A 26,409-nucleotide genomic window follows, 5' to 3' on the forward strand; every position below is an offset into this window, starting at 1 on the left:
ACTGCAACTAGGCAAATGCTACTAAATATCAGAGTCCCCTGAGTTAAAGAACCCACAGGGAGGAAAGTAAAGGTAAGACCATGAACTCTATTACAACACAGAGCAGTATGGGGTATAGCTATAGTAATGGCAACTCTGTTACTGCACAGGGCGCCAAGACCTGAGATCTCGTGTTACAGATCACACGGATGCTCTAATATAAACTCCACCGAGCACTGTTAATTCACAGCGTCAGGTTACAACTTATCACTTCTGTTACTTCACAGAAGCAAATATATATATGTGGCGTACACCGTACGAATAGGGTGTATTTAGTGGACATTAACCATATCCCTCAATGGAGGAGACTCAATGGTGTGTAGAGGAGTCAGAGGTCACTAGCTCCTATCAAGGACTACTGTGGAGTTCCACCGGCTAACCACCAGTGAACCCAGTACTAGCGTAGCCCAGAATCTCTGCCTAACCGGCAACTGACCCTAAACCGGTCTGATGTGACCGCAATGCTTCGCCCTACACCTACCTCCTAACCCTGTATCAGTCCCAGAGGACTTCGACGCCTGGCCATGTACTAATGTGGTAAGTGCTTGTTGTACCACATATGAAGACGACAGAGCGCGGCCATGTGGGTACCCAAGGCTTATATAACCTAAGGGAAGCCCACAAGATGGAGATCCCTATGGGCCGCCCAAAGCATAACCAATGAGCAGTCTTCCATGTGACCATGCGTCACTGATGATGTCACTGTGGCCAATGGGATCGTGCCACGTCATCTGTGATGTCACCACGGCCGATGAGATTGCGCCACGCCATCTGGACACCTGATGCAGTAAGTGCCTGAGCATGCTCAGAAGCCTGAACCACTGACTTAGTCTCAGAATTGAGACTATCAGGCTGAGCATGCTCAGAAGGCACAACCCAGGACTTAAGGCCCTGTCACACACAGAGATAATCTGTGGCAGATCTGTGGTTGCAGTGAAATTTGGACAATCAGTGCCAGGTTTGTGGCTGTCAACAAATGGAACAATATGTCCACGATTTCACTGCAACCACAGATCTGCCAAAGATTTATCTCTGTGTGTGACTGGGCCTTTAGGCTGAAAACACCACCTAGATGTTCGGGTCAGTACCTGAGACTCAAGGAAGCAAATAGAACGAGACCGAGAGGCATCCGAGAAGACTATGCAGCTCGGTTTGCGACACCTTCCACTGCATACATGTATTATGAATATATTTCTCTTCTCATTGATTTCTTTAATTTTGATAAAGTTTTTTTTTTTTTTCCTTTTTCCCCCAAATTTTTCTTCTTTAATTTTGGTGTTTCAGTTGATGTGGACATAAATTCCTAAAATGTTTTTGCCAATAAAGGCTGTCTTATGTGTGAGTCTGGGGGAGGGGAGGTCTCTTGCCAATCATTCATTGTAGCTGAACAGATTAGGGAGGTCAAGCAATCGACCAGTTTGATGCTAAATCCTTTGTTCTAAGGCTATGTGCCCACACTGCGTTTTTTTTGACGCTGCGTTTTTGTGCGTTTTTGGCCGCTAAAAACGCACAAAAACGCACCTGCGTCGAAAAAAGGCGGCAAAAAACGCACGCGTTTTGCCGCGATTTGGTGCGTTGTTTTGCTGCGTTTTTGCTCACTGCGTCCTTATGCGTTTTTTATCAGTGAACAAAAAAAAAAAGGTCTGATGTCATTTCCTTCTTCAATGTGTTCTTCATTCTCCACTAGTGTATGCAGAAGAGCAGACAGCTGCAGAACTACAAGGCTCAGCATGCTCCATCCAGGACTGTATGCTTGAGGGAGAGTCAGGGGGAGCAGACCTACAAGGCTCAGCATCCTCCATCCAATAGTGTATGCAGGAGAGCAGACAGCAGCTGTCGAACGACAAGGCTCAGCATCCTCCTTCCAGGACTGTATGCAGGATTTCTTTGCCCCCCCAAACAAAAAAAATGACGTGGGCTTCGCCATATTTTTGTATGCTAGCCGGGTACAGCAGGCAGGTACGGGCTGCCCCCAACCCCCAGCTGCCTATTTGTACCCGGCTGGGAACTAAAAATATAGGGAAGCCCTTTTTTTTTTTAAATTTATTTCATGAATTTCATGAAATAATTTTAAAAAAAAATGACGTGAGCTTCGCCCAATTTTTGAGTCCAGCCGGGTACAACTAGGCAGCTGGGGATTGGAATCCACAGTGCAGGGTGCCCATGCTTTCTGGGCACCCCCGCTGTGAATTGCAGTCCCGCAGCCACCCCAGAAAATGGCGCTTTCATAGAAGCGCCATCTTCTGGCGCTGTATCCAACTCTTCCAGCTGCCCTGAAGCCGGGTGGCTAAGCTGGGTAATAATGGAGTTAGGGCTAGCTGTATAGCTGGCCCTAAGCCCGAAATTCATGGTGTCACGCCAATATTAGACATGGCCACCATGAATTTCTAGTAATGATAAAATAAAAAAACACAACACACAGAAAAATATTTTTATTAGAAATAAAACACAACACAATTAGTGACTCCATCTTTATTGAAATAAACACCCCTCCGCAGTAATCCTGGGTTAGGGTCCCACGCCGTCCAATCCGGATCCAATATCATCTGATCGGTTTGCTGGAAGGCAAAGCGATCAGATGATGTGTCAGGTTCTAGGGGCTGAAGCACATCACACATCAGCTGATTGTATAAAAGCCGATTATACAATCAGCAGATGCATCGGTGCAAAAAAAAATAAAAAAAATAATACTCACTTATGTGCTGATTACCGGCAGCTCCTGCAGCGATGGGGCGGGAGTCTGATCCCGTCCGATCGCTGCAGCAGCTGCCGGTAATCAGGGATGAAGTCTCCTGACGAATCCGCTGATACCGGCTGGGCGCCGGCGTCAGCCCGAGACTTACGATCACCTGATGCGTCAGGTGACTGCATCAGGTGATCCATCGCCAGGTCCTGCATCCTGCAGGCATACGTACCTGGGGAGACTGCACACACCCGGAGTGGCGGGACCGGGAGGAGATGGGAGCGGGCATGGCACCGGGAGTCTGCAGACAGGTGAGTATGACTTTTTTTTTTTTTTTTTTTTTTCTACTGTTAACTTTTGTTTTCGCAGCCGCTTCCATCTCCCGCCTGTACATGGCGCCGCACGGCAGCAGACATGCACAGGACGGGAGGTGGACGCAGCGGTGACGGTACCGGGAGGATTCACGCTTCTGTATATACTGACAGAAGGAATCCTCTTCCTGTACACGTCACTTTGCTACCCACCTCCTGCGTTTATAGCTGCGTTTTTGGTCTTAGAAACGCACCAAAACGCAGCTATTTGCGTTTCTCATTGCGTCTTTCAACATCCCATTGCACTCAATGGATGAAAAGCGCAGTGAAAAACGCGGGAATAATTGACATGCTGCGTTTTTGTGGTCACCACAAAAACGCAGCTGAAAAAAAACGCTGTGTGGGGACAGCAAAAATGAAAACTCATAGACTTTGCTGGGGAAGCAAAGTCATGCAGTTTTGAGGCCAAAAACGCACCCGAAAAACGCGCAAAAACGCCGAGAAAAACGCACTGTGTGCACATAGCCTAAGACTTTAACATGTTCTTTAACTTTTTCTTATAGGATTTGACTTTGGAGAAACCGGAGGAGGATCCAGTAAGTATCATTTTAAAAGATAAGATCCGTATTGACCTTTTAAAATGGTAAAATCAGCTTCTAAAGGGCTGAAAATTGTGTGATAATGAATGTGGTCTTTTTTTTTATTTCTTTTAATTCTTTTGTCATATCTTTCATTTTTTTAAGATGTACCTCAGAAGCCAACTACAAAACCTCCGTCTGGTGGAAATGGTAAGCAGTTTGAACCTTTTGAAGTCTGTGAGTGACTGTATAGGTATACGCTGCTTGGAGATACCGGAGGAGCATCCGGAAAGTATGAATTTATAAGATAAGATCTCTATTGACCTTTTAAAGTGGTAAATTCAACTTTTTCTTTTTTTTTCTTTTTTTTTTTTTTTTTTTTTTAAGTTGTACCTCCTAAGAAGCCAACTGAAAAACCTCGTTCTGATCCAAATGGTAAGCAGTTTCAATGTTTTGATGTCTTTGAGTGACCTTGCAGGTATAAACTGTACAAATTTTAAGGAAGGGCAAACTATATATCTGCCCCATGAGCTAGTTTCTTTCAAATATCTGTATATGAAAAACGCAAGAAAACTTTCTGTGATTGCGGATTATATTAATGCAGCGTGTAATATTTAAGGCAAAGAACACTTTTTAGGTCTACTGACAAGTTGTATTAATAAATGCTTGCTTTATCCATAAAATAACAATTCTGAGCACCATTTCGTAAAATTCTGTGCTCCATTGTTCTCTTTTTCTACTAGAAAGGTATGAATTATTTTAAGCATGGTGTTACCCATTCCCTTTGTCTGGAATGTTGGCACGCTGGTCATTGTCCAATCCACAGTGACCGTGTGCATGGACGTATCATGTTGACGGGTAATAGTAGCGCACAGTTGTCAATTTATTCATACATTTCCAGGAGTAATAACCGCGGAAAGGCACAATGAGGTGTTCTAAAAGAGGATGCTTCAAGATTGTCTTTTCTTTCGAAAAACAAGCACTTACAAACAATTAAGTCTCAGCTAAAAAGGTATCTCCACTCCTTTTTAATTGTATTCATACGGGAGTACTGGGAGTGCCCTATATCCGCATTATTTTATGTCTTAAGAGCTGGCAAGTCTTCTAAGGAATGCATGTTAAAAGCAAGTTGTGGTTAAATGTCATCTTCATGGTGTAGATGCTATTGATCGGAACTAGTTCCAATTATAATAAACCTGGTTCCAGTTCTCACCATAAAGTTTACAATCTGCTTTCTCGTTTTCTTTTTGCAAATCTTGAAGATTTTGACTTGGGAGATGGTCTCGGCGGAGATGGTAAAACCATACACATATAATTATTATATAAAAATGTATATATGCCGTTGGGTCCAGAAATGTTTGGACAGTTGCACACGTTTTTGACATTTTAGCTATTTACCAAAACAGATTTAAGATGCAGTTAGGCTGCACGTTAAGCCCATATATACATCAGCTTTGGGGCTCTCTCACGCTGGCGTATATTTTCTCCTGGCAGAGAATCGGACTGATTATGCTAATCACACCAAGCTCAAACTCTGATTTGTATTTGAGCCTAATGTCATTTTATTGTCATCTGATTCTATGATTCTCTTGTATGCGAGAATCAGACCGCAGGTGCAGAGAGGATTGCGAAGTTAATATCCTCAACTTCTCCATTGTCTGTGTTGGCATATATCGGACTGCTCTTGGATGTGATCCGAGTGTAGTCCAATATTTTGAAGACACCGATAGACTTGAACGGGTGCACGCTGTCCAATATAAGCTGCCAATCTCGGCATGCAGTGACTTTTTTTTTTTTTTCCCCCCTGCGAAATAGTTTGGTCTGTACTGTCCTATAATATAACATTGGAGCAAGTGCTAGACCGATAAAACATCAGATAGCAGTCGGCCATGTTATACGCTTGTGGGGGAGCCCTTAATTTTAGGGTATTCACATCCTGATTGGATCCTAATTAGGGATGATCGAATACCTCAAATATTTGGCTTCGCTAATATTTCCCGAATAGGTCGCCACTATTCACGAATATTCGATGTGCAATGTAAGTCTATGAGAAACCCAAATAACAACTATTTGTAACTATTCGGGCTTCCCATAGACTTACATTGCGCATTGAATATTTGCATAGCGGCGACCTATTCGGAAAATATTCACAAACCCGAATATTTGAGGTATTCAATCATCACTAATCCTAATCTAGGAACTACAGCTCTTTCAAGGTGCCAAATGTAATTGGACAATTATCTTAAAAGCTTTTTAATGAGCTATATGAGCATATTCCCTTGATCATCACTTAAGCAGGTAAGAGGTCTGGAGCTGATTCCAGGTGTAGTATGTACATTTGGAAGCTGTTGCTGTGAACCCACAAAATTTGGTCAAAGGAACTGTAAACAAAAGAGAAACAGATCAACATTAGGCTAAAAAAAATAACTAATCCATCAGTTAGCAAAAATGTTAGGAGTTGCCAAATCAACAGTTTTGTACAAATCAACAGTTTTGTACATTCTGCAAAAAAAAAAAAAAGGCCCACTGGTGAGCTTGGGAAGTCAAAAATGCCTGGACGCCCCAAAAATATAAATCAGTGGTGACTGATCGCAGAATGTACTGTACACTACATAGTGATAGCTACCCTACTGTACTAAGCCAAAATTGGAGGAAACCTCTATCCCCACAGCTATGTAAAGTCATACGGACATTTGGCGTTAGTCATGTGCAAATGCTTCAACTGCAGTATGTTTTATCTCTTAGTTTTATCCTGTGTGTAGCTGAGCAGCGTCTGTATGCCGGTCACATGAACAATCACTTGTCTATACCCTGGTGATTAACATCATATAAACACTGAAAATGTTATCTCCAGTCTGCCCCCCCTCCACAGTGCAGGATGTTAGTTTTATTAAAAAAAAAAAAGCATCAAAATTTCATAGTTGCATTTTTGTTGCGTTTTTGCATGCACTTATTGCTTTCTATGGTGAGAAAAAAAATTATAGCGCTCTAAGAAGTGACCTGTTGTTGTTTTAAAAAAACGCAGCTCTTTTCTAAGGGTATGTGCCCATGATCAGGACCTGTTTTGTCCTGGACGCGGCAGGTCCTGACCTACAGGGCCGCGAGGCTCTTCCACATGAAAACGCCCACAATCGGAGTTCAGGGTGCTGCGGTCTCTCTCTTACGTTCTCCTGAGGAAAACCGCACCACAGGTCAGGGAGATCTGGCTCTCATAGACTTCCATCAAGAGTTTGATGTAATTTCTGACTTCCAGCCAGTCAGAAGTTACAGGCACAAGATGGCACTGATGGGGCTGGAGTGACACCAAAAAAAGACGAAGATGCCAGAGAGTGAGTGAGTAAGTAGAGGGACAGGGGGCTTTGATGAACATGCACTGAAAAACACTCAAAATGCTGGAGTGGAGATTTAAATGCACCGTCCCACCTGCTTGTTTTCCCTCTATCTCCATCTTCCCCTCTTCTTTGATTGACATCTCTGGCTTCCTAGTCAGAGAAGGGTAGTGATGGAAAACAAGCGGGTGGGAAGGTGCACTGAACAGAGCCAGCATACTACTTTCTGCACAGGATTGTTCCTCTCCGGGCACGGTGTTGTAAGAACAGAACCTGGGATACCTGGAATTGATATACCTGAGAGTTATTCTTTTCTGTATTTGTTTTAAAGATACACACCAGCCGACTGTGAAACCTCAACCGGGTCATGGTGGTGGTGGTGGTGGTGGAGGTGGTAAGTAAGCTCCTACACTGGACGTCTCCAAACTTTATCCTTAATCTAGCAAGTAGCATCCATTTGTATAAAAATGTGACACATGGAAATTATATTCTAGGTCTCTGTGAGGACCAGGGCTGGTGTCAGTGTCAGTAGTGATCTTCTATGTACAGCATGGTGTATGTAATATATACAGTGGTATAACGAGCTAATCTGGCTCTACAGATCTCTGGAATAGTATATGTACACACGGGGGTTGAGTACCCAGTGCTCAGCCCTGGGGGAAGTGTCGGCTTAAAAGGGCCACTAGGAGGAAGTCAAGCACATTTATATTGTGTGTTCTCAGAGTGCAGAAAATATAGTACAGTAAGGGTATGTGCACACGATCAGAACTCACTGCGTCCTGGACTCTGTGGGTCCTGACTTGCGGGGCTGCGAGTCTTCTCTGCAGGAGACCACAGTGGCCCGTGCCCACGATCAGTTGTGTTCTCCCTATGGAGGACGCTTGCGACTCCGCAGCAAGCAATTGACATGCTGCGGCTCGGAAAACCGCACCACAGGTCAGTGTTTGCTGCTGGAAATACAAGCACAGTGGGCACGGGATTTCAAGAAATACCACCCACTACGCTTGTACTGTACATCGCAGCATTTTGGACGCAGCTTCAGCATGCTGTGTCCAAAACGCTGTGAACACTGATCGTGTGCACGTACCCTAGCTACCTAATTTATCTTGCTGCTTCTGTGGCCTGTGTTTCCTTCATGTCACGACATTAGCTTTTTTTATACATTTAATGTAAATGGAGGAGCTGCACGCGGGTGTGACCATGCCTCTCTGCTCAGGCCCGGAAGAGGTAATGCAGAACGGGAGATCAGGGACGCACATTCTAACGATCGGTTGAGATACCAGCAGTGTGACCCACTAGCAATCTCACAATTATCACCGAAGACGACATTGGGGAAGGACAAGGAGAAGGTTGAGCTATATGTTCTCTGAAGTATCAATCTCATCTATAGTCTTTGTTGCTGACCTCTTCTGTCTTTTCTCCTTCCGGTCTAGAGTTTGGTGACAGTGACCTTATGGACCCTGGAATGCACCATGACAACCCTGATGGTAAGAGATGTCCGCCTACATTCATACACAATAATGAACTGCATAATCGCCTGCAGCCGCCACTCACTGAACTGTATGGTGACTGTAGCTTTTCTGGGCACGCCTCTATGACTGAAGGTTGGCGGCTCCTGGAAGGAATAACGTTTACTTTCACCCGGTAGCTGTGCTTTCCGTAAGCCGGCCAAACAGCATTGTAACGCAATTTACCTGCAGATTAACCCTATATCTGCTGTTTAATAATGTTTAGGGATATGTCAGGTTGGCTTTAAACCCATTCTGCACATATTCTTCTTAAGGAATACATGTGTGTATTACATACAGACAAGGAAAGACTGAGATTCAGCATTAAACTAGTAGCAAAATGGCTCAGTTTTTTTGCTTCTCAGTTTCTATGTATGAACCAATTTCAGAAATATCTAGAGTCTGAGTTTGCATGTTCTGCTTTTGATTAGTGGGTTTCCTCTGGAGTTATACTTTCCTCCCACGTTCTGATGTGTTCAGTGGTTTTTGTTTCTTTATAGATCTGAATTTGGAGAAAATTAAATTGTGAGCTCAATGAACCACACTTTGATGGCAGCAATACCAGCTGTAGTTAGTCATATAAGCATGTCTGTGGCTGCACGCAGTGCTTCAAAAGATGTGTGTACATTTTATTAAAGCGACGGTCTGCACAGAATGACTGTTCAAACCAAGTACAGGCACTCTGTGTGTCATGGAGGGAACAAATAATTCATTGCACCAGATGACGAATCTTGGATACCACAGATTCTAGATATATTCAGTGTCTCAATAACTTTTCTTGTGGCCTCGAGCATTAATTACAGTTTGACCACAACGGGTCATGCTGTTCACAAGTGGAGTTATCTGCAGAGGCATGGCATCCCGCTCTGAAGTGCAGCGCTCAGGTCATTGAGCTTCTGGGGTACAGAGTTATGAGCCTCTACACGGTGACTTGGCTGATCCCATAGGCTTTCTATGGGGTTCTGGTCTGGAGAAAGTGTAGTCCACTCCATCTGAGTCACCCCAGTCTCCAGCAACTGTTCCTCATCAACTGGATTATTGATGTTACTCATGTAGTAGGGGATTGTCATTGTATCATTCAGAAAGAGTAGGGCAGTTCTGTAATGACTAGACACCCTTGCCCACACTAACACCACTATCACCAGTAACAACAGTAGCTGAAGCATAGTGCTCTCTTGGATATCTCCATCATCGTTGGCGGATATCATTTCTGCTCAGCGTGAATTGACTTTCATGAGTGAACCGCATGGAGCCCCACTGGTCCCTTGTCCAGCAAGACATTGACGCCTGTGACTGATGGTGTGGTCAGGTACAAAGGTCGTCTAGCATGCAGACCTTCCTAATGTAAATGGTCTGATGTGGCACATGTGTGCTTCTCACCTCCCTTACATGTGCCTGGAGTTGTGTGTAAATACACCCCCTCAGGAAGCAGGGTAAAATGCTCATCGGGGAGCGGCACTCCTCATCAGGTTCCCACTAGCAGGTCTATTGAATCAGACTTGGTTTTCTCTGTGTCGCCACGGTGTTTACTATTATTGATTTTCCATTGGTACAGCATTTCCTCATCAATGACCAACTGATCAATACCCCACTGCATGGATTATTTATGTATGTAATTCAGTTGGTCACACCCAATGTATATATTACTATATATACTCTAGGTCAATTCAGTTGGTCACACCCAATGTATATATTACTATATATACTCTAGGTCAGTCATGGCGAACCTTTTGCAGGCCGAGTTCCCAAACTGTAGCCCTAAACCCATTTTTTTTTTTTCTGAAGTGCCAATCAATCCTATTATGTAAATAATTGATTTTAATCTTACCTTTTGGCGTCTTCTCTTCTCTTCAGCAGGAGGCATCACGCTCAAGCCTGCTTACCACACATTAAAGCTCAGCCACTGCTACTGCCCTTTCCAGACACAGCAGTTGGATTGATCTTTCTGGAAAAAATTGCAGCATATTAGGCTACATGCGCGTGCTGCGTTTTTTGCTGCGTTTTTGGCTGCAGTTTTGTTGTCAGAACTTTCTGACATTTGACTTCCCAGCAAAGTCTATGAGAAGTCAGATTTGCACATATTGCAGTTTATTTGTCAGCGTTTCATTTGTCAAAAGTTTGTGACAAAAAAATCCAGCATGTTCATTCTTTCTGCGTTTTTGTCAACATTTGTCACAAAAACGCAGCAAAAACGCATGTTGTGAAAAACGCAGCAAAAATGCACCGAAAACGCCGCAAAAACGCACCTACAATTACAAGCATTTGTTGTGACCTTTCCAGGCTCTCTGACAACGTAAAGTTTTGGCTGCAGTTTGTGAACACAAAAAGATGCAGCGTGCGCATGTAGCCGACAGATTTTAGCATGGAATGCAATCAGATTTCACCCTGTAATCCACATCTACATTTCAAAGTCTGAATATCCTGAAAACCCATAAAGACGTGTTAGTTACTCCCCTCCCCTTTCATTGTGTAGTTCTGTCCCCCTTCCTGGGCCACTTCCTTGTAAACATGTCCCCCATCCTTACATATATTTACTACATTCTGGTATATTTGTCCCCATCATGGTCCCATCCCATCATATTCCCCATCCTGGTAAATGTTCCTCCATCCCGGCATGTACCCCATTCCTGGTAAATGTCCTCCATTCTGGTAAATGTACCCCATCCTGGCATGTTTCCTCATCCAGGCATGTTCATGTACCCCCATCCTGGCATGTTTTCCCCCCCATCCTTTCATGTCCCCCCCCCCATCCTTTCATGTCCCCCACCCATCCTTTCATGTCCCCCCCCCCATCCTTTCATGTCCCCCCCCCATCCTTTCATGTCCCCCCCCCCCATCCTTTCATGTCCCCCCCCCCCCATCCTTTCATGTTTCCACCCCCCCATCCTTTCATGTTCCCCCCCATCCTTTCATGTTCCCCCCCCATCCTTTCATGTTTCCCCCCATCCTTTCATGTTTCCCCCCATCCTTTCATGTTTCCCCCCATCCTTTCATGTTTCCCCCCATCCTTTCATGTTTCCCCCCATCCTTTCATGTTTCCCCCCATCCTTTCATGTTTCCCCCCATCCTTTCATGTTTCCCCCCATCCTTTCATGTTTCCCCCCCATCCTTTCATGTTTCCCCCCCCCCATCCTTTCATGTTTCCCCATCCTTTCATGCCCCCCCATCCTTTCATGTTTCCCCATCCTTTCATGTTTCCACCCCCCCATCCTTTCATGTTTCCACCCCCCCATCCTTTCATGTTCCCCCCCATCCTTTCATGTTTCCCCCCCCCCCATCCTTTCATGTTTCCACCCCCCCATCCTTTCATGTTTCCACCCCCCCATCCTTTCATGTCCACCCCCCCCATCCTTTCATGCCCCCCCATCCTTTCATGCCCCCCCATCCTTTCATGCCCCCCCCATCCTTTCATGTTTCCCCCCCATCCTTTCATGTTTCCCCCCCATCCTTTCATGTTTCCACCCCCCCATCCTTTCATGTTCCCCCCCATCCTTTCATGTTTCCCCCCCCCCCATCCTTTCATGTTTCCCCCCCCCCCATCCTTTCATGTTTCCACCCCCCCATCCTTTCATGTTTCCACCCCCCCATCCTTTCATGTCCACCCCCCCATCCTTTCATGCCCCCCCATCCTTTCATGTCCACCCCCCCATCCTTTCATGCCCCCCCATCCTTTCATGCCCCCCCATCCTTTCATGCCCCCCCCCATCCTTTCATGTTTCCACCCCCCCATCCTTTCATGTTTCCACCCCCCCATCCTTTCATGTTTCCACCCCCCCATCCTTTCATGTTTCCACCCCCCCATCCTTTCATGTTTCCACCCCCCCATCCTTTCATGTTCCCCCCCATCCTTTCATGTTCCCCCCCATCCTTTCATGTTCCCCCCCATCCTTTCATGTTCCCCCCCATCCTTTCATGTTCCCCCCCCATCCTTTCATGTTCCCCCCCCATCCTTTCATGTTCCCCCCCATCCTTTCATGTCCCCCCCCCCCATCCTTTCATGTTCCCCCCCATCCTTTCATGTCCCCCCCCCCCATCCTTTCATGTTCCCCCCCCCCATCCTTTCATGTTCCCCCCCCCCCCCCATCCTTTCATGTTCCCCCCCCCCCCATCCTTTCATGTTCCCCCCCCCCATCCTTTCATGTCCCCCCCCCCATCCTTTCATGGTTCCCCCCCATCCTTTCATGGTTCCCCCCCCATCCTTTCATGGTTCCCCCCCCCATCCTTTCATGGTTCCCCCCCCCATCCTTTCATGGTTCCCCCCCCCATCCTTTCATGGTTCCCCCCCCCCATCCTTTCATGGTTCCCCCCCCCCATCCTTTCATGTCCCCCCCCCCCCATCCTTTCATGTTCCCCCCCCCCCATCCTTTCATGTTCCCCCCCCCATCCTTTCATGTTCCCCCCCCCATCCTTTCATGTCCCCCCCCCCATCCTTTCATGGTTCCCCCCCATCCTTTCATGGTTCCCCCCCCATCCTTTCATGGTTCCCCCCCATCCTTTCATGGTTCCCCCCCCCATCCTTTCATGGTTCCCCCCCCCATCCTTTCATGGTCCCCCCCCCCCCGTCCTTTCATGGTTTTCCCCCCCCTCCCCATCCTTTCATGGTTTCCCCCCCCTCCCCATCCTTTCATGGTCCCCCCCCCCCCCATCCTTTTCATGGTTTTCGCCCCTCCTGGTAAATTTATCCCCCCCACCCCATCCTGGTAAATTTATCCCCCCCTTCCCCATCCTGGTAAATTTATCCCCTCCCCCATCCTGGTAAATGTATCCCCCCCCCCCATCCTGGCATGTTCCCCTTCCTGCTAAATGTACCCCATCCTTGCAGCCATGTTTTCCCCCCATCCTTGCAGCCATGTTTTCCCCCCATCCTTGCATGGTCCCCTCCATCCTTGCATGGTTCCCTCCATCCTTGCATGGTTCCCTCCATCCTTGCATGGTTCCCTCCATCCTTGCATGGTTCCCTCCATCCTTGCATGGTTCCCTCCATCTTTGCATGGTTCCCTCCATCTTTGCTGTCCATGTTTGCCCCGTGCTGTCCATGTTTGCCCCGCGCTGTCCATGTTTGCCCCGCGCTGTCCATGTTTGCCCCGCGCTGTCCATGTTTGCCCCGCGCTGTCCATGTTTGCCCCGCGCTGTCCATGTTTGCCCCGCGCTGTCCATGTTTGCCCCGCGCTGTCCAAGTTTGCCCCGCGCTGTCCAAGTTTGCCCCGCGCTGTCCAAGTTTGCCCCGCGCTGTCCAAGTTTGCCCCGCGCTGTCCAAGTTTGCCCCGCGCTGTCCAAGTTTGCCCCGCGCTGTCCAAGTTTGCCCCGCGCTGTCCAAGTTTGCCCCGCGCTGTCCAAGTTTGCCCCGCGCTGTCCAAGTTTGCCCCGCGCTGTCCAAGTTTGCCCCGCGCTGTCCAAGTTTGCCCCGCGCTGTCCAAGTTTGCCCCGCGCTGTCCAAGTTTGCCCCGCGCTGTCCAAGTTTGCCCCGCGCTGTCCAAGTTTGCCCCGCGCTGTCCAAGTTTGCCCCGCGCTGTCCAAGTTTGCCCCGCGCTGTCCAAGTTTGCCCCGCGCTGTCCAAGTTTGCCCCGCGCTGTCCAAGTTTGCCCCGCGCTGTCCAAGTTTGCCCCGCGCTGTCCAAGTTTGCCCCGCGCTGTCCAAGTTTGCCCCGCGCTGTCCAAGTTTGCCCCGCGCTGTCCAAGTTTGCCCCGCGCTGTCCAAGTTTGCCCCGCGCTGTCCAAGTTTGCCCCGCGCTGTCCAAGTTTGCCCCGCGCTGTCCAAGTTTGCCCCGCGCTGTCCAAGTTTGCCCCGCGCTGTCCAAGTTTGCCCCGCGCTGTCCAAGTTTGCCCCGCGCTGTCCAAGTTTGCCCCGCGCTGTCCAAGTTTGCCCCGCGCTGTCCAAGTTTGCCCCGCGCTGTCCAAGTTTGCCCCGCGCTGTCCAAGTTTGCCCCGCGCTGTCCAAGTTTGCCCCGCGCTGTCCAAGTTTGCCCCGCGCTGTCCAAGTTTGCCCCGCGCTGTCCAAGTTTGCCCCGCGCTGTCCAAGTTTGCCCCGCGCTGTCCAAGTTTGCCCCGCGCTGTCCAAGTTTGCCCCGCGCTGTCCAAGTTTGCCCCGCGCTGTCCAAGTTTGCCCCGCGCTGTCCATGTTTGCCCCGCGCTGTCCATGTTTGCCCCGCGCTGTCCATGTTTGCCCCGCGCTGTCCATGTTTGCCCCGCGCTGTCCATGTTTGCCCCGCGCTGTCCATGTTTGCCCCGCGCTGTCCATGTTTGCCCCGCGCTGTCCATGTTTGCCCCGCGCTGTCCATGTTTGCCCCGCGCTGTCCCTGTCCCCCCACACCTTGGCACAGCCGCACACAGTTAACTCACCTTCCAGCTCCTGCTCAACTGCTGTGCGCCGCTGGGTCCTCAGTCAGTTTCTGCGCGGCCACAAGACGCCGGCGACGCTTTGACGCTCCTCCGTCTCCTAGGCAACAGGCCTGCGGCCTAGGAGAGGAGTGTCAGAGGGAGGAGAAATGTCTCCTCTGCTCAACACAACTTTGAACTGTCGACACGCGATCACATCGCCAGTTCAAAGTGGCTGAGTGTGGCGACAGCGCGCGTGCCGGCAGAAAGGGCTCTGTGTGCCCAGTCTGGCACGCCTGCCATAGGTTCGCCATCACTGCTCTAGGTATTAGATATTGTCTGTACGCTTTTAACCTATGATGCAATTTGTGTTTCATGCAACAGTTATTATTATTTTAGTAAGAACATCACTGCTATTTGATATAATTTTATTTATACAAGTTCCTCCTCCATATACTTCTCTCACTTCACCATTAACTTTGAGTGGGTATTGTAAATTATACATACCCTATTAAAGACCCAGATCTACTTTTTCTTCCATGCTGACACTTTTCCTACCATACTTTCAGCAGTCCCTGTATACTTATGTCTATACCTAGATGACAGTGCCCCCATTTTTCTGAGGATTCCTTGCCTTTTTTCATATGTTTGTATTTTAATCTTTCATAATAAAATAGACCTGTTTTAATGCTTTTTTTGGGTTTTCATGCACCTTCTCCATCCTTCAGAGAATGTGTTTTCATGTGTTAATCGTAGTGCTTTCCTATTAGATGGAACTAATGATCACATTTGGGGACTAAAATATGTCCATACTCGAGGCCTCGTTCAGATATCCATTTTTCTTGTTTGTGTCCTAACTGCACACATAAGTCTATGGTGCTGCAAACTTTGATCAAAGTTACTCATAGAAGTCTTTTGTGTAAATTCCAGATAGCCTGAAGATGCCATTGATGTGCGAAGGTGATTTAATAATTATTGTTAGGAGATGTAATGGAAATTTCTTTTTGAGACTATATTTTTTTTTTTTTTATTCGCTTTTCTGAGCCTGGCTTGATTAGCTTGGACGATTTTAGTTTTGTTGGTAGCCTATATCTTGGGTAATCACACCATAAATTGATACAGAGCGCCTAATTTGCCTTGTTGAAAAGCCACCCTGAACTATGGGATGGATACGGTTATGGGGGCTCTAATGAAAGAGCCAGCCAGATCACATTCCCAAATAACCACCTGAATTTCACTAATAATGCGTAAACCCTCCCAAGCAGTGATCCATGACCTGATCACCTTCACAACCTAAGGCCCCTCATCTCCACACTAAATGTCACGTCTCTAAGATCCTACACTCCTGGCATGAACTTAGTGGGGACAAATCTCTAATATTGATCGCTTCTGGTACGTCAGCACTGTAGGAGTTCTGCAAAGGAAACATGGTGTTCGAAAACCATTCCCTCCAAACTTGCTCTCCAATAGCCAAATAGTGCCTTTCTGTTCTGAGCCATGCCATGTGCCGAACCGTAGGGTATGGCCACATATAGGGTATATCTGTACTTGGAAGAAACTGTGTAACAAATTGTGGCTACTCTTTTTATTTAATTAGGTCTTAAGGGGGCTTTACATGCTGCGACATCGACATGTGACACGCCAGATCGCAGATAAGATTTGCCGAGATCGCACATAGGTCATTTTTGTAGCGCCGATCACATGTGCGATCTCGGCAAATCGTATGTGCGATCTGGCGTGTTACATCGCTAACGAGATCACTAGCGATGTCACAGCGTGTAAAGCACCCTTTAGGGGCTAGAGGGGAGAAATAAAATCAAATAGTTTTTTAAAGAATATTTTTTTTTCCCTTTCCCAATGTACATATCTTTTTTATATAAATCCTCAGGGGGTCATTGCATGGCAAAGAAATAGCCCAAGTATATTTGGTGCTCTTAACAGGGAGCAACTTTACCCCTAAAGGTGGTGTCACACACAGCGACGACGACAACGACGTCGCTGCTACGTCACCATTTTCTGTGACGTTGCAGCGACGTCCCGTCGCTGTCGCTGTGTGTGACATCCAGCAACGAGCTGGCCCCTGCTGTGAGGTCGTTGCTCATTGCTGAATGTCCTGCTTCATTTTTTCGTCGTCGCTCTCCCGCTGTGAAGCACACATCGCTGTGTGTGACAGCGAGAGAGCGACGAAATGAAGCGAGCAGGGAGCAGGAGCCGGCGTCTGGCAGCTGCGGAAAGCTGTAATCACTGTAAACATCGGGTAACCAAGGGAAGACCTTTCCCTGGTTACCCGATATTTACCTTCGTTACCAGCCTCTGCCGCTCTTGCTGCTAGTGCCGGCTCCTGCTCTGTGCACATGTAGCTGCAGTACGCATCGGGTAATTAACCCTATGTGTACTGTAGCTAGGAGAGCAAGGAGCCAGCGGTAAGCAGTGTGCGCGGCTCCCTGCTCTCTGCACATGTAGCGACGTTATGATCGCTGCTGCGTCGCTGTGTTTGACAGCTAAGCAGCGATCATAACAGCGACTTACAAGGTCGCTGTTACGTCACAGAAAATGGTGACGTAACAGCGATGTCGCTGTCGCTATGTGTGAACCTAGCTTTAGTTCCTCACCAAAAACAGAAAAAAACTGGGAAATGGAATCCTACTGTTAATTACCAAGATTCCTAAAGGGGCTACAGCTTCCAAAATGTGGACTTTTGGTGCATGTTTTTTTGTGTGGACTAATGATAAGCAATAGGGTGGTACATGTGACTGATTTTCCTACAATCGGGCTGCGTTAAGACAGATGCAGCTGTGATCATAAGTTTGTGTTGGCCCACCACGACAAACGGGTTGGCGAGTACTGGACCTGTACAGTGTTGCAGAATGTCCCCGACCGGCAGAACAGAGCACTGAAATTTGTATAGTGTACTGCGGGCCACTCCTAGAAAGGGTTTGCTTGCAATTGCTTCTTTCAGCACACATAAATAGGATTTCCTTACAAGTGCTGGACTTCCTCACTGGCAAATAGTTTTACTATAGACACATTTCATTCTTTACATACCGACTTGTTGTTTTCCTGTTTTTGTACATCACTTGGCAACGTCCACCACAAGACAAAGCTGTGATGCTTGGGTAACATTGTTTGCACAGAGACTTGGCAGTAGTTAATTAATTTTATATATATGTATATGTGTGTATATATACGTGTGTGTGTGTGTGTGTGTGTGTATATATATATATATATATATATATATATATATATATATATATATATAATATAATGTATGTATATATGTATATGTGAGTGTGTATGTATATATATATGTGTGTATGTTTTTATATATGTATGTGTGTGTGTATATATGTATGTATGTATGTATGTATATGTGTGTGTGTGTATTTATATTTAAATTTACAGTTAAATAATAAACCAAAAAACCAAAACGCGCCATCAAATCATATTCACAGCAAACCAAATAATGTCAACCTATATAGAACAACCAAGGAGGCACAGAAATAAAATGTATTACAAACATACAAATATACTGTATAATGATAAGAAAAAGACAAAAAACATGGCTTGTATTTATATCACTATTACATTTATACCCTGTGATGCTTTTTTTTGATGCTTAGTAGTGATTTTATCTGATGTCTGTAGTCACACTGCAGTACAGAACATGTTTTTTGTGTGTGTGGTTTTTTTCACCATTTTATATATGTGTATTTTTGTTACACTTTTTACATATTTTCATTCTTAATAAAATTATACATTTTGTCTGTGCCTTCTTTGGTTGTTCTATATAGGCTGACATATAAACTATTCAATTTAGAAGATGATTTGTTATTAAAGGGACGGTAAATCAAAAATCCATGATCTGCTCTCTGCTGAACAAAGCAAGTGATTTCCTCGGATTAGTGAGTGCAGATCTCCACTGTCACACTCCAGTTTTATAATGCCTTAAATGATGAAAAACGTCTTTAGGCTATGTGCACACTAGAAAGTGACTATTTCTTAAGAAAAAAACGGACCCTCTTAAATAATCCCGCACCCGTGGTTTGCCACGGATTTGTTGCGGATTTTCCACAGGTTGGTCCCTGCGGATTTTTACCATTATCTATGGCAAAAAACACAGGTACCTGCGGAAAAGAAGTGACATGCTCATTAATTCCGCAGCGGAAAATCAGCGGGTATAAAAAAAACACAGTGAGCATTTTTTAAAACCCATAGGACTTGCTGGGGAATGACTGCAGCAATGTTAGACGCATTTTCTGCAGCAAATCCGCGGTAAAATCCGCAGCATGCGCACATAGCCTTAAGGGGGTATTCCAGCCAAAGGCATTTGTCTTTCTACTAGATAGGAGAATAATTGCTTGATCTATAGGGTACTTTACACGCTGCAATATCGTTAGTGAATTATCGTCGGGGTCACGGTGTTTGTGATGCACATCCGGCGTCATTAACGATATCTCAGTGTGTGACACGTACGAGCGACCTTAAACTATCGCAAAAGCAGACAAAATCGTTTGCCGCGGAGAGGTCGTCCTGAAACAAAAAATCGTTCTCTGCTTATTAACGATGTTGTTCGTCGTTCCTGCGGCACCACACATCGCTGTGTGTGACACTGCAGGAGCGACGAACATCTCCTTACCTGCCTCCACTGGCAATGCGGAAGGAAGGAGGTGGGTGGGATGCTGCGTCCTGCTCATCTCCGCCCCTCCGCATCTATTGGCCGCCTGCCGTGTGACGTCGCTGTGACGCCGCACGAACCGCCCCCTTAGAAAGGAGGCGGTTCGCCGGCCAGAGCGACGTCGCAGGGCAGGTAAGTTCATGTGACTGGGTTAAGCGAGGTTGTGCGACACGGGCAGCGATTTGCCCGTGTCGCACAACCAACGGGGGCGGGTACGATCGCTTGCTATCTCGCTAGTGAGATCGCAGCGTGTAAAGTGCCTTTATGTGCTTGTCTATATTGATTTTGGGCAGCATAATGTGAGCCTCCATCTGGTATCATAGTATATAGAGAAGTTAAGCAGTTACATGCCTTTTGTTTTTCATATATGTTTCTTTATTGCAGATCATGAAGCTGGTCCAAAGGGTAAGTGGCAGATTTCGTATTGGCTAGCAAGCCTTTAATATATAAGTAACAGTGGCAATGTTTCATTGCAGCAGAGTGATGCTTCATATGTGCATGAAAGCTTGTACAATACATTAAACTGCATTAATGAGTCCAAACTGTATGAGCTTTGATGATCCGCAGCATAGAGCATTGATTAATGGTAACGCTAATAACGCTCCACCTTGCTTTATTACATCATCTAAAGCCATTTTACGGCCAGTTATAACTGCTTGGGCTTGAAAAAAGGTTGTCCTGCACAATGCGATGCCGCTCACCTGCTTTGCCGAAGCAGCTATGCCAATTTTCTTTTTTTTTTTTTTCCTTTCATGTACAGTTTTGATTCTGAAAAACAAATTTTAAATGTATGTGTATGACATATTCAAATTGTCCCTCCGGTGAGGAAGGAGACAAACTCTAGCGCCACCTATTGGAAGTAGCAATTCTAAAAGTCAAAAGGGGCTTTTTAAACAAGCCTTTTCATAGAGGCCCTGTCACACAGAGGCAGATCTGTGGCAGATCTGAAATTGTGGACAATCAGTGCCAGGTTTGTGGCTGTTTACAAATGGAACAATATGTTCATGATTTCACTGCAACCACAGATCTGCCAAAGATTTATCTGTGTGTGACTGGGCCTTAAGACTTAGGCAGGCTTTGCACGTTGCGACATCGCAAGCCGATGCTGCGATGTCGCACGCGATAGTCCTCGCCCCCGTCGCAGGTACGATATCTTGTGATAGCTGGCGTAACGAAAATTATCGCTACGCCAGCTTCACATGCACTTACCTGCCCTGCGACCGTCGCTCTGGCCGGCGACACGCCTCCTTCCTAAGGGGGCGAGTCGTGCGGCGTCATAGCGACGTCACACGGCAGGCGGCCAATAGCGGCGGAGGGGCGTAGATGAGCAGGATGTAAACATCCCGCCCACCTCCTTCCTTCCGTATAGCCGCCGGCGGCAGGTAAGGAGATGTTCCTCGCTCCTGCGGCTTTACACTCAGCAATGTGTGCTGCCTCAGGAACGAGGAACAGCATCGTAGCTGTCGCGGCAGCGTAATTATGAAAAAGTCGGAGCCTACACTGATGATACGATAATGGCGCTTTTGCGCTTGTTAATCGTATCATCTAGGATTTACACACAACGATGTCGAAAGTGACGCCAGATGTGCGTCACTTTCGATTTGACCCCACCGACATCGCATGTGCGATGTTGCAACGTGCAAAGCCGCCCTTGGGATTTATTGCCAGATCAGAATCCCAATTTGCAGACACGGTGTTTCGGGGTGATTGCCCCTCGTCAGTGCAAAGTGTGGGTATCTATGATCTGGCTTATGTATTACATAACATAATAATTTTGATGTTTTAGACCTTTTTACTTCCTTATCCACTTTATTACCAGTTCCCCAATGTAAAATTTGATTCTGAAAGTAAAAAACAAACAAGTAAATTTGGAGCACCTATCTCCAGGTCAAAAGTTGCAATTTGTTATCCTTATTTTACTTGCACTGCTCCCCAGAGTACTACATTGTTGTTTTTTTTTTTTTTTTTTTCCTTTAAATCCATCATACAACTCCAGAGATCTGGACGTGTATATGTAATGTACCCACCATGCAAATTCTTATACTATTTAGCAAGGGGGGCATTGTTCTCTGGAAATGGTGGTATCAGGCGAATCTGCATTATTATCCTGTGAGCAGTGCCCCCTTGGTAAAGCTTATCAATTGTATAATACTGTGCTTGTTAAATAAAAGGCCCATATCTCTGGAGCTGTGAAGCAGATAAAAAAATCCCAGCATATTTAGGTGCAGCGGGAATAAAAAAGGAGCACAAACTGCCCACTTTTGAACTGGTTTATGTCCCCTTTAAATGTTCTTTACCTTTTTAGAGCATGGTTTCGAATTTTCCTCCTCTATAAATTCTGTATGTAAAAACAGAGTTGTATTGGAGAATGAAATATAGGAAATGGTTCTAGTTGTGCACATCCCTGGAATCAGGCGCTCAGCCCCTACATTTTCATTTTTTTTTTTTTTTTTTTTACTTTTATAGCACTATTCATTCCACAGTGCTTTTACTGATCATTGCTGTCCTCATTGGCGCTCACAATATAGTTTCCCTATTTGTACAGTGGAACTTCGCTTAACGAGTTAACACAGTTAATGAGAATCTTGCTTAACGAGCAAAGTTTGCTGTAAATTTGTAACTCTGTTTACGAGCAAGCTTTGCTGTATGAGCAAAATCCTCAGTGCACACACTTCCGGTTCCGTACATCCACCGTGCTCTGACCCGCTCTTGCAGTCCACACAAGCACGCACAAAACACACACAAATAAACACGTACGCACACACATGCAGTATTATGCTCAACTTACTTTCCGTTCCATCGCCGGCCTCATGGTTCTTGTAGTTCGCCGGTACATCACGACGAGGGAGGAATCCTCGCGGCGAACTGCAAGAACCATGGGGCCGGCGATGGAACGGAAGGTAAGGTGAGCATATTATGTGTACCTTCCGTTCCATCGCCGCCTCCTGGGTCTTGTAGTTCGCCGGTATAGGCTGTGTATCGGCAAGCATCGCGACGAGGCAGGAACTTCCCCTGTCAGCCGCTACTTAAAGGCAGTACGCTGGTCAATCAGAGGCAAGTGGCTCCTGCCTTTGACGTCAGCGCTCTGGCAGCAGAAGTTCCTCCCTCGTCGTGATGGTTACCCGATACAGATCCTGTACCGGCGAACTGCAAGTTCCAGCAGGCCGGCGATGGAACGGAAGGTAAGGTGAGCATAATGTGTGTGTGTGTATGGAATGGCACAATAGGGGACCAGGATGGGACATTTAACAAGTTGTTGACCGAATTGTCTGAGCTTGCGTTATTTCCTATGCGAAATCTTGCTTTGTTGAACGAGTAACTTGGTTAACAAGCACACTTCCAGAACGGATTGTTCTCGTTAACCAAGGTTCCACTGTATATCTTTGGAGTGTGCTAGGAAACCGGAGTGCCCGAAGGAAAACACAGGGAGAACCTACAAATTTCTTGCAGGTGTTATCCTTCATGTGATCACCATAATGCTCTCTGATTATGTAGCAGAAACCTGATAGTCCCTTTTACAGAGGCAGACAGGAGATTAGTCCGGTTGTACCCCGGCCGGCTTCTCCCAGTGCTGCTCTAGGTGATTGATAGATCTGTCCTGTCAATCACCTGCAGCAGCAATGAGGAAAAGCCAGCCTTAGAGCAGCCAGGCTAGTCTTGTCTTCAGCTGTAGTCCCCGGCTGGATCTTTAAGTTTTCTTGGAGACACCAGAGCATTTTGGAGAAAAATACACCGGGCTGCAACCATGCAATGAGGCTCAGATTCATGCTGCTTGTATTTTGGGCAGCATGAATTGGGTGACAGGTTCCCTTTAACAAAACGCACCCTGGCATAAGATTTATTAATAGGTGCATCCCCTTAATAAGTGAGGTTATGTGCGGTGCATAGCTTTGGACTATAGTTTACACTGCTTTCTGGTGTAAACTGTAATACATTGTTGGGCCACACAGGGCCCCATCTCCGCCAATATGACCTGTTAAGAAAACAACAAAAAGTTACAAATTATTGCATAAATTTGGTGTGCCGCTTACCTTGCAACAGTTTTTGCACTGGGAAAAATGGCGTCTGCATATGTGTTGAGGAAGATCTTGGAGGTGCCAACTGCCCATTACAATAAAGCTGTAAGATACAAATCTGACTACTCCATAAATAGTGCCACCATTAAAGGGGTTGCACATTACCCTGACTCTGAATATGCATATTTCCGCCTTTTTAAATAACACTTATTCTCCCCTCCGGGGCCGGCGTCCTTTCTGCAGTTTGTATAGTGTCTCTCCCAGGATCACGTAACAGTGTTGCGTCACTCGATCCCTCCGCCAGTCAGCGGCCGTTCACTCTCCCCGCCTTTGGACATATCACATATATCCTGAGAAAGTGATATAGCAGCAGCGGACACTCCCTCTGGATGTAAGCAGTCCCCGATGGAGGGGTGAGTGAACCGAGTGCTGACCCCCGCAGAAATCGCATGAAATAACACTATAACGCAGTATTGGGATCAGCACTGCTAGAAGAGCACCGGGACCAAGGTGAGTACAAGTGTTATTATTGTAAAAGGGTGAAACATATGGATTGAGAAGGGATTGTCGGAGCAGAGGGCAGCCCCTTTAATCTGATCTTTCATGTTCCCAAACTGAGTAATTGAGGCGTAATTGATGCGGTTGTTTTTCTGTAGCATTTCTTCACCACTTTAGCTAAACAAGCTTACATTTTTAATTGCGATTTTACCACAGTTTTTTTTTTTTCTGTTTTCTGCTGCTGATTTTAATGTTCGTTTTTTTTTTTTTTTTTTTTTTTTTTTGTCACTCAAAAATATACAGTGGAATAAATGCACTAAATAGTCATTGTGGCAACTTAGCCTAACTTATCATTAGTAGAGATGAGCGAACCCGAAAATGTTCAGGTTCGACTGGTCTGCCCAGAATAAAAAAAAAAATTCCAGTTCGGGACCGGACTTGAACCCTAAAATGAGCCTGCAGGCTGAACCCCATTTAAGTCTATGGGGACCCGAACTTTTGTACGTTGTAAATTGGTAATAATAAGGGCTAGGTGGCTGCATAGCAGGACAGTCATACTCCCACGCAGCTATCACACTGCTTCCGGGTCTGCTCATTAGCTCTCATGCATATTCACTGCTTTCCCCGCCCACCCTGTGAGACCACTTCTTTAATTGGTTGCAGTCAGTCAGACTGCCGGTGTCTGTGATTGGTTGTGAAGTGTAAAAATAAATAATTGGGGAAAAAATGGCGTAGGGTCCCCCATATATTGATATCCTGTGCAGATAAACAAGACAGCTAAAGGCTGCAACCACCAGCTGTGTGCGTTTTATCAGCTGTGTATCAAAATAGGAGGGATCCCGTCTTTTTTTTTTTTTTTGTGTTTTTAGATAAATAATTTTAAAAACTGTGTGCGGTTCCCCCAATTTTTCATATCCAGCTAAGATAAAGTTGACAGAGGCTGGCATTCTTAAGCTGAGGAGGCACATAGTTATTGGGCCCTCCCCGACCTAAAAATGGCAGCCCACAGCCACCATTAGATGCGACAATTCCGACTTTTAACCAGCTCATCCAAATTGCACTAGTGCAGTGGCAATCGGAGTAAATGACAGCTGTGATTTGTTTAAAATACAGCTGTCCTCAAGCCCTAGATTAGCAATCGGTAGGGGTCTGAATCACAACCCCTCCCCCCATTACTAACCCTCTTATGTCAAGAGAAATTAAGACAAAATACACAAATATCCTTTTTTTTTTTTTTTTTTTTTTTTTAAATATTAATAAAAAACACCCTCTTTCTCCAATTTATTAACCCCTAAAACAACCCTGCAGTTCCAATGTATTACCACATGAGGTCCCACCACGATCCTGGCTCTGCTGCATCTGAGGTCGCAGTGCATGGTCACATTAGCAAACGTGACCGCTCACTGCAGCCATTAGGGACACATTGACTGAGCTGCAGCTCTGAGTGGTGACGTCCCGCATTACTCCAGCTGTGACCTTAACTCAATGAACTTGGTGAACTAGCCTCAGGTGAACTCTATGAACTCACCTGAGTTGAACTCAAAGCCAGATTTCCGGATTAGACTATGTGTGTATGTTGGGTATTTGGTTGCAGAAAATCTGCATCTCCTGGCAGAAAAATGCACCAAAAATCATGATCTGTTTTTGATGTTTCTCTGCCAGAAGATGCAGTTTTAGGGCTCATGCGCACGTAACTGCTGAATATCCTGCAGCGATTTGACAGCACATGTGCGCTTCAAAACGCTGAAGAAACTCTGCATAATGAATGCAGTATTTTTAAGAAAAGCCGATTTCATGCGCTCAGGATGCTGCCCCACCATAGACAGAATGCGAGCTGCATCCAGAACGCAGAAATAATTGACATGCTTATTTTATGAATGCATGGATTTGGGTCAAATTTTAGCAGTGCAATTATTGCATGCAATTACGCAACGTGCGCATGAGCCCTTAGTGTTCATTTCTGCAACAAGTTTCATATCTGCAGCTCCTGGCAGAAAAACGCATCAATACCCGATGCATTTTTCTGCCAATAGATGCAGGTTTCTGCAACAAATATCTGCACCAAACCTGCATCTCCTGGGGAAAAAAAACGCACCAATACCATATGCCTTTTGATGCAATTTAGGTGCTTTTTTTTTTTTTTTTTTTTTTTTCCATGAGCTGCAGCTTTGGTGCAGAAATGTCTACACCCAAATACTCAATGTGCACACATTGCCTAATCCTGTAATCTGGCATTGAATTAGATTACGTCATCTGAGGTGAGGTCACTGAGTTTAATGACTTCACCAATGGTCAGTTCAACTGAGGTCACAACTGGGGTACTGTAGGAACCAGAGCAGACACCGACACAGAGTCTGACTGCAAGCAGTCGCAGGATGGGGGAAACAGTGAAATATGCATGAAAGCTAATGAGCTGACCCGGAAGCAGTGGGAGCTGCACGGGAGACTCTTGTAAGTA

At 46.0% G+C, this 26,409-nt stretch overlaps 1 protein-coding gene across 4 annotated transcripts in view; it reads left to right on the top strand.

Annotated features, from left to right (window-relative positions):
* The window catches only part of LOC142291162 (CD99 antigen-like protein 2), a 102,332-nt gene that overhangs the window by 64,965 nt on the left and 10,958 nt on the right, over positions 1–26,409 (top strand). For all 4 annotated transcript variants that reach the window (XM_075335469.1, XM_075335470.1, XM_075335471.1 and 1 more), the window contains 7 exons: positions 3,597–3,629; positions 3,777–3,821; positions 3,999–4,046; positions 4,874–4,906; positions 7,272–7,334; positions 8,374–8,427; positions 19,822–19,842. In XM_075335469.1, the coding sequence (XP_075191584.1) occupies positions 3,597–3,629; positions 3,777–3,821; positions 3,999–4,046; positions 4,874–4,906; positions 7,272–7,334; positions 8,374–8,427; positions 19,822–19,842 (297 nt within the window). The remainder of the gene's footprint in view (positions 1–3,596; positions 3,630–3,776; positions 3,822–3,998; positions 4,047–4,873; positions 4,907–7,271; positions 7,335–8,373; positions 8,428–19,821; positions 19,843–26,409) is intronic.

This window comes from Anomaloglossus baeobatrachus, chromosome 2 (assembly GCF_048569485.1).
Source record: "Anomaloglossus baeobatrachus isolate aAnoBae1 chromosome 2, aAnoBae1.hap1, whole genome shotgun sequence".
Lineage (NCBI taxonomy): Eukaryota > Metazoa > Chordata > Amphibia > Anura > Aromobatidae > Anomaloglossus > Anomaloglossus baeobatrachus.